This window comes from Rutidosis leptorrhynchoides, chromosome 9 (genome assembly GCF_046630445.1).
Source record: "Rutidosis leptorrhynchoides isolate AG116_Rl617_1_P2 chromosome 9, CSIRO_AGI_Rlap_v1, whole genome shotgun sequence".
NCBI classification, from domain to species: Eukaryota; Viridiplantae; Streptophyta; class Magnoliopsida; order Asterales; family Asteraceae; genus Rutidosis; species Rutidosis leptorrhynchoides.
The window spans coordinates 265,885,332-265,898,219 of NC_092341.1; the positions used below are offsets into that span (position 1 = coordinate 265,885,332).

Genomic DNA, 12,888 nt, shown 5'->3' on the forward strand with positions numbered 1-12,888 from the left:
TCTTTGAATCGTGTGAACACTTTTCTAATCGAATATTTCGACCCTATTAGCCACGGGTTACGCGAAGTTTCGATTGGGATAAGACAAAGACAAGATTGTCGTCTTGACTAAAAGATAACAATCACACAATTGCAGAGATGTATCTTCTAATTGCTTGAAGTTGAAAGTGTGTAAAAAGAACAAAAATCTGGAACCTTTTTCAAATACACCAAGAGTGTATTTATAATGGGTCAAAAGGTTTGATTAAGAGTCACAACCTTTGATTCATACCCACTAGTTGCTTGGAAGTTCTCATTCATGTATTTAGACTTAAAATAGTCTAGAAACATGAAAAAAAACGTATTTAAAATACCCTGGAACAACCCCAAAACGTTTGGGGATCAAACACACCTTTTCGGGTCAAAATGACACCTTTTCAGAGTCCATGTGTTAAGCCACGCCGCGGGCCCTTGAGCCGCGCCGCGGGCTAACAAAGGAACAAACTTGAATTTAGTCAAAAGTCTCGACCCTGGTTTTGTGCTTTAAGCCGCGCCGCGGGTGGCTGAGCCGCGCCGCGGGCTAAGCCTGGCCAGCACTTCAATTTTCCAAACTCAAGGTTTTTCACTCGTATGGCCTTTTCAAGTCTCGTTTTCGCATTCTTTCAAGTCCAATTCGCATTTCTTAAGTTCCAAACATCATATCCAAGTCCAAAAGAATACCTCAAACCACCTCACGCTTTACGAACGTGTACTCCACACTCTCCGAATTCGTGTAACGTATCAATGGTTCGAAAACACTTTCAACATAGTAATCCAATCAACTAAAATGACGTTGGATCATGCTAAAATCACCAACAATTCCCCCCCATTTTAGTATGATCCTTGATTACTAAAATACCAACAATTAGAAACTAATGCATAAGTGTAAATGTCACATGGATTGAATTTACACATAGTATATTACACGTGCAAGAATTCGAAAATCAGGGTGCTCTAATAGTTTGAACCCATCAATTCATTTGAAAACCTGTCGATAATATACACATTAGTTCCATACTCTCTAACAATTAACCCCGACACTATTATAAGCCATGTGTCCCAATCCTCTCATGAACATATCAAAAGCTAAGTCCCAAGCTTTCTTGAGGCGGCTTAACCTCATGTTCACGTAGGTAGTTTCTTTTAATCTTGCTCCCGCGATGCAAATTTTCAAGACAACTATTAAGAATTTCAAACTTCAACCTACTTTTTCTCACGGGTCCGAACACATACCTTGGGATCATATATTAAATGTGTTCCAATCTTCAGATAGTAGGCTTTCCTCATTGAATTCAGCTCCTAGCGTTGTACTAGAAGGGAATTGGGTATCCCACTATGGAAGATCTAAATGGACTTCAATCCCACAACATTAGCCAACTTTTGCGCGCTTCCGGCTAATGCTTTAATCAAGTGATTTAGTCAAACTTTGTTGTAACACAACAAAATTCACATACATCACTTCATTCGTGTTAAACCTCACGAAACACTATTTGTCTAAGGCATAAGTGTCTAGACTTTTACTTGTTTTAAATACATGCCTTAGTCAAAGACATCCCATTACTCGGGATCACCACGAACTTTAATCTCATTCATTATGACCTCAATCAATTTCCCTTTTACAATCCTTTAAACTAAGGATTTACTAAATTCTTACTATACCATAAGAACCTTAAGAGTACTCAAATCAATTGATTGATTAGTTCTTGCATATGTCCATTTTTCACAAGTCATCAATGTAATCCTTATAATTCATACACCCTTGATAATGTATCCTCATTATCCTTGTGTACACAATTATTACCATTACATTAGAAGTGAGATTATAATTATAAACATACCCTAGTCAATACACTTCTAAAACTAAGAAGTAATGACAACAAGTTTATGATATCCATAATCTCAACATCAACACTTTGATTCAAGATACCTCATCTATACCAAGTGTAAATCCAATAACTTGTAGATGTATCATCTTAACTCAAAATAATTTAATATGCTTTAAGGATTCACATTGTGAATTAAACCATAGTCCATGGTTGGCTTTTACAAGTATGTTAGTACTAAAGCCCCATCACAATAAATTTCATTAGACCATGCTTAATCGAATACCATGCTAGATTGGTCACTAGATGTAATCACATACATCTTACCACCAATTTCCATAGCATACCGGTATTTAAAAACAAATAAGCAACATCTAATCCTTATCCCATATTAAAATATATTCGTTTCACTAACTTGTACCATCTTTATAAACCTCAAAGATTTATGGACAAATCTCACCAATGAATAAAGAATTCATGGACATTTATTTAGTAACCAAGACAGTCACTTTATAATTATATAGATTGTTTTGTGACATATCCAACGAGTTGTTACCACCCGTCAAATAATCAAAAAGTTGTTACCACTTAATCCATTGTGACTCCAACGATCACAATTATTAACAACCATGGGGGTTTCCATGTCAATATCCAAAAAAAATAAAATAAGTTATTCTTTTATTGACACCATAATACTTCCATTTATCATTTCTATTTATTGAAATCTCAACAAAACATGAAACGAAACTGGGTTGATAAATATTAGAATAAATAATCATCAACCTTACTTTTCGATTTAAACCCCCTACAAATCCATGGTTTTATAGAAGAAAGATGCCATTCTTTTAATTAAGAAAGTACTATTCTATAATTTACCCATTGAAACCAACATTCACAATAGATATATTTACTCAACCGTCATACCGGATAAGTTTGATCAACCGACCATGGACATTCAGTGTGACAAGATTGATAATTAATATCAATCTTGTTTTCTGTCCAAACTAGAGTAATCTAGATAAAATTATGATCAAAACAAATCATTCAAATATGTATCAAAGTTCACACACATGTGTGATGACCAAACATGATATTATTTAATGTTTTTTTTTCATTGCGAGATCATAATTGTGATCTTATTCCAATGATCATCATCCATTAATCTCCTCATACATTGACCATCATGCATGCATGTATATTCTTATTATCAGAATATGATGCAACAATTAATTCACAAATTATGGCCATGAAACACCGTATGATCAGTTAATGTGCATTCAAACATTAAATAAGCCATCATTCACACAACCGTAGTGACTTTCAAAACTTTTCAATTATTACTCGTATGATTTTACCCATCATCTCCAACCGTTAATATGATATTTCAACTTTTACCAATTAAAACATGGAGATGGAGGATTTAAATGACGGTTCAAAATCACACAATCAAAATAAATGGCTTAAAATAAAGTCAGAAAATGTGTACCGTAAGAACCATGATGTTTTTCCCATGCCATCATTAAATATCCAAGATGGATATTAACAACCTTTTCTTTCTGTACTTTTCCAATCTATTCTTGTTTCATGGAATCCCATTATTAACTTTTCCAACCATATACATGAAACCTTTCATTCAAACTTCACACCAATTGAAAGACTTTTCTCCCACCGTTTCTCCGGGTATAGAATGCAAAATATTCGATTAGATTGTTAGATATCGGGGTTGTAGAACCTTCGTGCCTGAAACGGTAATGACTCCGAATTGATCTTTGAATCGTGTGAACACTTTTCTAATCGAATATTTCGACCCTATTAGCCACGGGTTACGCGAAGTTTCGATTGGGATAAGACAAAGACAAGATTGTCGTCTTGGCTAAAAGATAACAATCACACAATTGCAGAGATGTATCTTCTAATTGCTTGAAGTTGAAAGTGTGTAAAAAGAACAAAAATCTGGAACCTTTTTCAAATACACCAAGAGTGTATTTATAATGGGTCAAAAGGTTTGATTAAGAGTCACAACCTTTGATTCATACCCACTAGTTGCTTGGAAGTTCTCATTCATGTATTTAGACTTAAAATAGTCTAGAAACATGGAAAAAAAACGTATTTAAAATACCCTGGAACAACCCCAAAACGTTTGGGGATCAAACACACCTTTTCGGGTCAAAATGACACCTTTTCAGCGTCCATGTGTTAAGCCACGCCGCGGGCCCTTGAGCCGCGCCGCGGGCTAACAAAGGAACAAACTTGAATTTAGCCAAAAGTCTCGACCCTGGTTTTGTGCTTTAAGCCGCGCCGCGGGTGGCTAAGCCGCGCCGCGGGCTAAGCCTGGCCAGCACTTCAATTTTCCAAACTCAAGGTTTTTCACTCGTATGGCCTTTTCAAGTCTCGTTTTCGCATTCTTTCAAGTCCAATTCGCATTTCTTAAGTTCCAAACATCATATCCAAGTCCAAAAGAATACCTCAAACCACCTCACACTTTACGAACGTGTACTCCACACTCTCCGAATTCGTGTACCGTATCAATGGTTCGAAAACACTTTCAACATAGTAATCCAATCAACTAAAATGACGTTGGATCATGCTAAAATCACCAACATTAGGTTGGTTGAGCAAGAATCGGTCCTATTGACTTCCTCAATACCCATTTCTCTAGGATTTGGGTCGGGTCAAGATCCTACCGGATCAATGCATCTTAACACTTTAGAATGACAGTGCTACTGCTATATCAAAAAATAAACTAAATACGGAGTAATAAGAGTAACTTCTTTACTTATCTCGTTAGTTATCTCGTTATTGTTGGACATAATCGCTTAATAGATGCAAATCAACGTCTCACATCGGAAATTGAAATAAACTAATGTTCGTATATGATCATTTGGAACCTCGCTCTATCACCAATTGATTTTAGAGTATTATAAAATTTATAGGGTTATACGTTCTATCACCAATTGATTTTAGAGTATTATAAAATTTATAGGGTTATATGTAAGACATGTTGACCGGGCTAAAAGCGATCATATCCCGTCTTTTTGTGGATTTACCAGTAGTAACGTATGGACCAATGGTTAACTATTGTTTTCCCCACACCAGGGTCAAGTCTGGTCCTGTAAAAGTCGCTTGCAAAATTTAGCATTGTGCATTATTTGTATTTATTTAATATATTTGATGACATTTCTTTGTTTGCAATAACTTTTCAAAGCTACACAAATATAATAATTATCTAATAATTGCAAACTCATGATATTAGGAAAATAAAGTTGCAATATTGATGTAATTTAATGAAATAATAGTTATAAAATTATTTTACATGTAGTTTTTATTCAATATGTATTCACATGCAATCTCCAAAGAAAGTAATAATAATAAAGGTCTGATCTGGTGTAGGAGGACCACATTTTGGTTTTAAAGATAAGAGTAATCATGCATTTGTACCACCATGTTACAAACTGGACCACAATTTTGATTTTGGTCTTGCTTTATATCCCAAAACTTTATACTACACTTGTATAAAGTTTAAAAACTATGTAATGTATATACATTAATTTCATACACCATAGGATTATTAAAACTTTTGATTAGTAACAAGCATCAAACTAAATCCGAATTCTGAAACATAAACCGATAAAACGAAAATTCACACACTTGCATAGTCATTACCAACACTCGATCCACGAACAATCTAATCCGACAGTTGAGAACTGCCTTGTTCCACGTACGGTCTAACAAACGTCCTGCGCCACCATACTTCAAACGCTTTTTGAAGATTCGGGCAGTTATCGCCCGCTTTCAAGAAACTACTTAACCACCCAAGTAAAATAATCTGCTGATCCTCGAGCGGGAGTGTTAATATAGTCCTCCCGATTCCTTCCTCAACAACTTTTCGATCAAACGACTTGCACCCGTGTTGTAACCAACTATAATCATCGATCAACGGCTGCAACCAAGTTTTCAGCAGTAAATGGCGCGTATCTTTACTAGGCAAGACTTCACCTTTTCCGATCCCTACAAATATTCTCGCAGTAATACAGCTAATGTGGTGACGGTTCACTATAGGAACCCTAGGGTGCAATGCAGCTAATTCTTGCTGACTGGCCCACATGATTGCGTACTCGTCTGCTGCGTGTCTGTCAGCTAATATATCAAGTAGCCATGATAAGTTATCAGCTTCCAACACCATTTGTTTTACTACCGGGCCCGTGAGGTCCATGGGCTGTTGACTAAACTCGGGTTGGGCCACTTGTCGAAATAAAAACAACAAAGAACCGAGACAGGTTCTACACGAGGCGTAAATAGTGTCGTTACAGAGATCGCTTGATGTCGATGAGCTGCTACTGGTTGGACCAGACTTGTTGTTTTCTCGTAAAAGTTTTAAGACGATCGATTTCATTTCGCGACGTCCTTTTTCTTCTGTGCTTTTGAGGACGAGTTGCAGGACATGAGAAAGGGTGTCGTTTGCGGGTTTGGATACGTCTGATGCGACCCGTTTTAGTATCGGGCTGACTTTAATGCCTTCACTTTGAAGATGAAGAACCGATGACACTACACGTTCTTCTTCTTCTTCACCGACCCATGGGACTGCTTCTAGAAACTCCAAACATGATTCCATGCAAGTTTTGAACTTGAGTTGCTCTGCAACCTACAATTAGTTTTAAACAATAACGTAAATAATAGAAACTTCACTTGAGTTCAAGGTTGCAAAAATCGCTACTCCGGGAATACTCGGTCGGGGCTTTTTAAGGAGTACTCTGGGAGTACTCAAATGTTGACCAAGTTTGACTTGGACCAATTTTCCGAGTAATCCCAAGTTTTGAACGATTTTCCAAGTAATCCCGAGTTTTGACCGAATTTGACTGATTTTGACCGAGTTTTGACCAAGTACTTTCCGAGTACTCCCCTAGTTGCAAAAACCGAATACTCGAGTAATTCTGAGAATCTGAGTTCTGCAACACTGCTTGCATTAAAGACTATTATAGCCATCAAACTATCGAGATTAGCTGCTCGCAAAGCGAGTTGAAACTCGGGACCGAAAGGGAACAAAAAAAATTAGTGTAGATAGTATAGTTGCTAAAAATGGAAAATTAAACACATGATTCGTCGTAAAGATTAACTAATAGGTAAGCCTCATTGATCCAATCAATCTGGGCCGTTTATTTGGCTCACTACTTATTTATAAATACAAGTTGAGCTAACTTGCAGTTATCAGAATCACTACGTAAGTATATTTTACAAGCATGTATTCGAAGGGAATTAATACAATCAAAAGAAAATGGCAATTTGTATCAATGGTGCAATGAAAAGGTAAAAAGTAGAGGCATCATCAGAGCATAGTATCCAAATTTTCTTATCTTAACAGAAGTTAAAATTAATTAAATCATCTACAGTTAAACAAATCCACATTCCGCACATTAAATTATTATTGGATGATGATATTAACATATTGATGACGCATTTACTTTCCTAACTTATCACTGAACCATTGATGCAATCATGGTTGTAAAAGTCCCCCAACTAGTAGAGATTTCAAGTAGTCCAACTAGTTTCCAGCTTGGCTGATTTATTTGGAAGGTTGTCATAAGTCTAATTATATTGGGTCAACATCGGATTTATTAGTTCAAAGTCGGGATTTATTCAGTCAAAGTAGGTCAGTTACAACCAAAGTCAAAGTTGATCAAAGCCCGACTCGTCCCTAACTAGTGCCCTACTTAGTTGATTAGTCAAGGTCCCTACCAATTAGTCCCCGACTAGCGACTTTTACAAAAAAATTAAAAAAATAAATAAATAAATAAAAATTGTAGTCTTTCCAGTATATCCTTAACACGAAGTATCAACTGAACTGGTGAGCCACATAAGTGGCCCGCACAAACTGGATCGGTGAGGCTTAATTACTAAGATTCTCTTAAATAATCTTACAACTGATTTTGATGATCTCGTGTTTACTGTTTAGTTTCCTGCTTTAGCAACTATACTTTGTGCACTGACTGTCACCAACTTCAAAATTAGTAAAAAACTGTTAATCCCTTCTTAGGTAATTAAGGATTAGGTCACTCATATGGCTCAATTTTTTGAGAGCAAGTGTCGATTTCTTGACTGCCGTTTAGAGCCTAAATTGAATTCCAGACAGGATTTAAAACCCATGAAAATTTGATTTCTACCATTTTCATGGCATCTCAATTTTATTTCTAATTTTATTTTTAATTTTATTTTACTATTTTTTAAAAAAATTTCCTACTTATTGGCCGGAGGTCCACTCGGAAGCAATCTCTTTATCCGTCGAATAGAGAGGGACGATTTTCTATACTTGTAAGAGTGTTTCACTATGGGTCGGATAGGGGAAGGATTGTCTACATATCACCTCTCACATACACCACTCATGTGGTCTCATGTGGTATTGGGTTTTGTTGTTGTTGTCACTCATTTGTCTGGCTCCAAGTATTCAATTTCAGAACACATGTATAAAATTTAAGATGGTAATAATGCAAATTAATTAGCATTCAATGGCTCAATCTACTCTACCAATTATGCAAATTTATATTTGCAACTAATTATCTAGATGATACCATAAGTACTACAAGAAAATTATCATCATTATGACACCAAAAACCTACAAAACTCTCAATCTCATCTCAATCTCAATTTACATTAAATGAATTCAGAAATTATGTGCAATTTTAATATTCACACAATCCATCCACTAACGTTAACATTAAGTCAAGTTATAACTTCCAACGAACCTTCTTATACATATATGATGAAGATTTGTATATCTATATATCTATTTCTAGCAAACCGTTAAATTGTTACAAAATTATCGTCTTTAATTTCCTTTTGTGTGTGGTAAAAAACTCATTACTATCACAAAAAATGAAGCATTGTTATCAAAGTTTTACACTTTTTACAGTATTAACTTCCGAGTCAACCAATCATCACTCTCCAACTACTTCAAATTATTGCAGGTAACTCATTGGTCAAAAAGACTGCATACCTCTTAATACTATTTAAAGTAGTAACAATCCACTACACAAGTTACTTTCTGACTCTTTAAAAACAAGTATCTTGGTTATTATCAAATATCATAAAACATCCTATATTCATACGACAAGATTATAGGAACGTAACAGAAAATTGGCACCTTATACTTGAGTTTAAGCGTAGAAAGTTGAGGTGTTTAGATTCGCGTTTTCAAAGTGATCAAGCTGATTATTACAACCTCAAGTCGCAATTATTGGTTTCTAGTTTAGGTTAAGCTACATCTGCTTATGTTTCATCCAACTAGTTAAAGGTCACATAATCCGTTTAATCAGTTGCAAAGACAGATTATCAATATATCAAGGCAAACATAAGCTCATCAAAAAGCTATATCTTTCACCATTTTTTACTACAGCCAGTTATACAAATCTGTAATTAATTAATCATATAACCTCATTCGAAACGCACATTCAAACAAACACTACCTAAATGATTTACATCATAATAACATATTTGTAGCCACAACCGCATATAATTAATGTAAGATCCAAGTTCAAAAAAGGAATCTAAATCCAATCCAATCAAATATCAAATTAAAAAACAGATATACAAGCATTAAGAAATTACCTTAAGGATACGAAGAACGCGCGAAACGCTTTGTTTGATCAACCTCTGTTTTAATTCCTTGCAATACATTAACCCCACAGTCTCAACATATGTTTCAACATCTTCACAATCATCAATTTCAATAGTATTAAAACTCGGATGCTGCGCTAATAACTTCTCAGCGAAAAACGCACTATTCTCTCCAACAACACTTCTATGAACACTCAATTTCACTATAAACCCTTGTTTACCCATTAACACTATTTTCAAATCCCCTGTTCCAGGTTCACCAAATTCAATAGACACCTTTCTTGGCAAATTTTCGGTGTTCGGTCTGACAGCTGTCATTTCAGACACAACAGATGCACCAACAGCAGGTGATTCAAACCCATTTTTACTTTGATCATCAAGAACCTTATTTTCAGACTTTGATGATGCAGCTGATGGTTTTTTATCAGATTCAGGTGAATGTTTTTTGTGACTAGATGAATTTTTAATAGCTGGAGATGTTGATGATGATTTGGGCTTGTTTAAAGGGTGATGTTGCTGTTGTGATTTTAGGGTTTTTTGAAACATAACAGGTGAAGGACAACACCAAAATCCTTCTGGGGTTACAGCTATGGGAACATTCCTAATCTTGGTTTGCCCCTTTGTTATTCTAATATCACCCATTTCATTACACTTCAAACATCAACTACCCAAAAAAAAAAAAAAGACATGGAAATTGAGGAAATTTATGCAAAAGGATTAATACCCACAAAAAAATTTCAAATCTTTTTCATTAAAAATCACTCCTTTTTAAATTTTTATTTGTGAGTTTTCAAGAAACTATAAGACTACCCAAATCCCAGTATTGTAAGAGAGCAAAAACCTTATGTTGATCAAGTTTTCTTGAAATCTTAATGATACAAACTGTAAAGCAAGAAAAGAAGAATTGGAATGATAAAGGAAAACAAATAATAATGATAAAATATGATGAAGATGATAAAAAGAAGGAACAGAGTGACCCAACAAAAGATAAAGGGGTGGAAGAGTGTGATGATGGGTTGATGCTTTTTCAGTGACTGGGTTATGTTCTGTAGCAAATTTCAGCTTTTGATTTTAAATAATTGGAAGTGTGGGGTTATAAACTGTCTGTGCTTCATGAGGTTAACACAAGTTTCCGAGTGAATGTGATGGGGCTGTCTGTCAATATTGTTTTTGCTTTGTTTGCTTTTCAAGTACTGAAATGCTCTTTGGAATTTGCAAAGAAGAAGGCAACTTGGGATTTATGATTATTTATAATAAAAAATTTGAATTGACGGATACGAACATCAACGAGTACAAAACAATACAAAAGGAGGAAATCCAAACCAAGGCTAACCACGACGTGAGAATGTAACTTAAGCAAACGGTCTCACCAATAAAGTGGAAACACACTTCTCAAGAATAAAGAGCATGTCAAACATGCAGACAAAGAAATCATAAATATCAAATGTACTAAAATGAAAAAAACCACATGTGTCAAAGATCGGGAGAACACCGATCGTCTCCGCAACTAACAAGGGAGGCACCAAACACAAAACAATATAATCAAAGCAAACCGCCGACACCTATAGCTGGACCACTGGAAAAAAGTAGTTGGAAAGAAATCCAACCACCAACAAGAGAATGCCACCACCAAACTCGATGGTAAGAGAACATCATCATAAGCCATAATAGTAAAATCGCGAAGAAGATAACCAGCAACACCCAACGACTAAAAAGAGGCCAGATGGAAAATCCCAAATGCCACTGAGCAACCTTGCAACCACAAGCCTAGAATAAGGAACCAAAAATTTCAGCGTTGCCACTTTAGAAAACCAGAGTACGAACAGGGTACTCGTCGCCTAGCCAAAGAGAATAGCAGTACGCAGAGGCGAAGCCAGGATGATTTTCGAATAAGGGAGGTTATTCGCGAAAATTAAATATCAATATGAAATTTTTATATACACATTGTAACTATTTTAAATAAAAAATCATATGAGTGATGCTAGTATTCATTATTAGAGAATGTTAGTAGTTACTTCATAATTTTTAATACACTATAATCAAACTATTTTGGGGAGCTGGAGGTGGCAAAGCATCCACATACACCCCATGACTCCGCCTTTGGCGATACCGAAGACTAAAATTCGACGAAGAATCAAATTCCAGTGAGGCTGCTAAACTCTCCTAGGCCACGATCTAACACAGATACATGGCGGAATAACCACGGGAATGTCTAAGAACGACGCTCAACTGGCGTCCGACAACCACTCTGACGAAATTCAAGCAAAACCCAACGGAACTCGAGAGATATCAGGATAACAAGCATTGGAGACAGAAAAAAATCGGTGAAACATCAAACATCATATATTCCTGTCAACCATCAGAATGTCACGAGAACGACAACAATTTAATTGCTTGACATTTTCTTTTAACTTATTTTAAATTGATTTATCTTTTTTTTACAAAATAGTTAAGAATAAAGATAAAATTGTTATAATTTAGTAGTTTATAACTACCTTTAGTGGTTTATTTCAATTATAATCTACTACGGAGTAATAATAGAGAAGAAAGAAGGAAGTATGAAATATTATTGAATGATTGTGTACTCAATATCCTTACAACTGATTGATATTTATAATACTAAAATTTTACTATACATCCGTGTCTTCAATGATATATGTTAGGTGAAATAGTAATAAAATTTAGATTCATGTGAAAATTGACATCCACCTTCTTTGACTTTAGTATCATAACACTCCCCCTTGGATGTCAATTTATTTTCATTAGATATCAACTAGTACTGCCTCGTTAAAAACCTTGCTAAAAAAATCCAGTGGGAAAAAAACTTTAGCTAAGGGAAAAAGAGTGCAGTATAGAGTTGTCTCCCCCTCAAGTAGACATTGCTGAGCTGTTACATCTTTGGAACATGCCTCATTCCAATATTGTGAACATGCGTTCTGAAAATAGCAGTTGGGAGTGCATTGGTTAAAAGATCGGCAGAGCATATCGAGTTTGAGATTTATCTTTATGAGGATTTGATGAATGACCTGCATATACATAATCAACCAAATCTTGTTTTGAAGTGTTAGAATAAAATAATTTTAAATCAGCAGTTCCTCAAGGGTATCAAAATATCTGCTTGATCCCATTGCAATGTCTTTTTTAGGGGTTGAGCTGAACCTTGTCAACAAATTAACTGCAAAAGAAATGTCAGGTCTTGTACAATTTGTAAAATACATAATAACCCCAATTGCACTAAGATATGGTACTTCTGGTCCTAGTATATCTTCATGATCTTCACAAGGACGAAATGGATCAGTGTCAATATTAAGTGATCTAACAACCATAGGAGTACTTAATGGTTTTGCCTTATCCATATTGAAACGTTTTATAATCTTTTCTGGATAAGTTATTTGATGTACAAGTAAACCAATAGGCATATGCTCAATCTGCAAACCAAG

General features: G+C 35.3%; 1 protein-coding gene across 1 annotated transcript; it reads right to left on the reverse strand.

Moving 5' to 3' along the window:
* Positions 1-5,304: 5,304 nt before the first annotated feature.
* Positions 5,305-10,638, reverse strand: LOC139866239 (BTB/POZ domain-containing protein At3g50780). The gene is made up of 2 exons (XM_071854420.1): positions 9,440-10,638; positions 5,305-6,482 (listed from the first exon to the last, which is right to left on the reverse strand). The coding sequence occupies exons 1-2, from the start codon at positions 10,088-10,090 to the stop codon at positions 5,526-5,528; spliced, it is 1,608 nt and encodes a 535-aa protein (XP_071710521.1). The 5' UTR covers positions 10,091-10,638; the 3' UTR covers positions 5,305-5,525.
* Between the last annotated feature and the right edge of the window lie 2,250 nt (positions 10,639-12,888).

Coding starts and splice junctions, on each gene's coding strand:
- LOC139866239 (XM_071854420.1), bottom strand. CDS start 10,090: ATGGGTGATATTAGAATAACAAAGGGGCAAACCAAGATTAGGAATGTT. Junction 6,483..9,439: donor GCGTTCTTCGTATCCTTAAG/GTAATTTCTTAA, acceptor AACTAATTGTAG/GTTGCAGAGCAACTCAAGTT.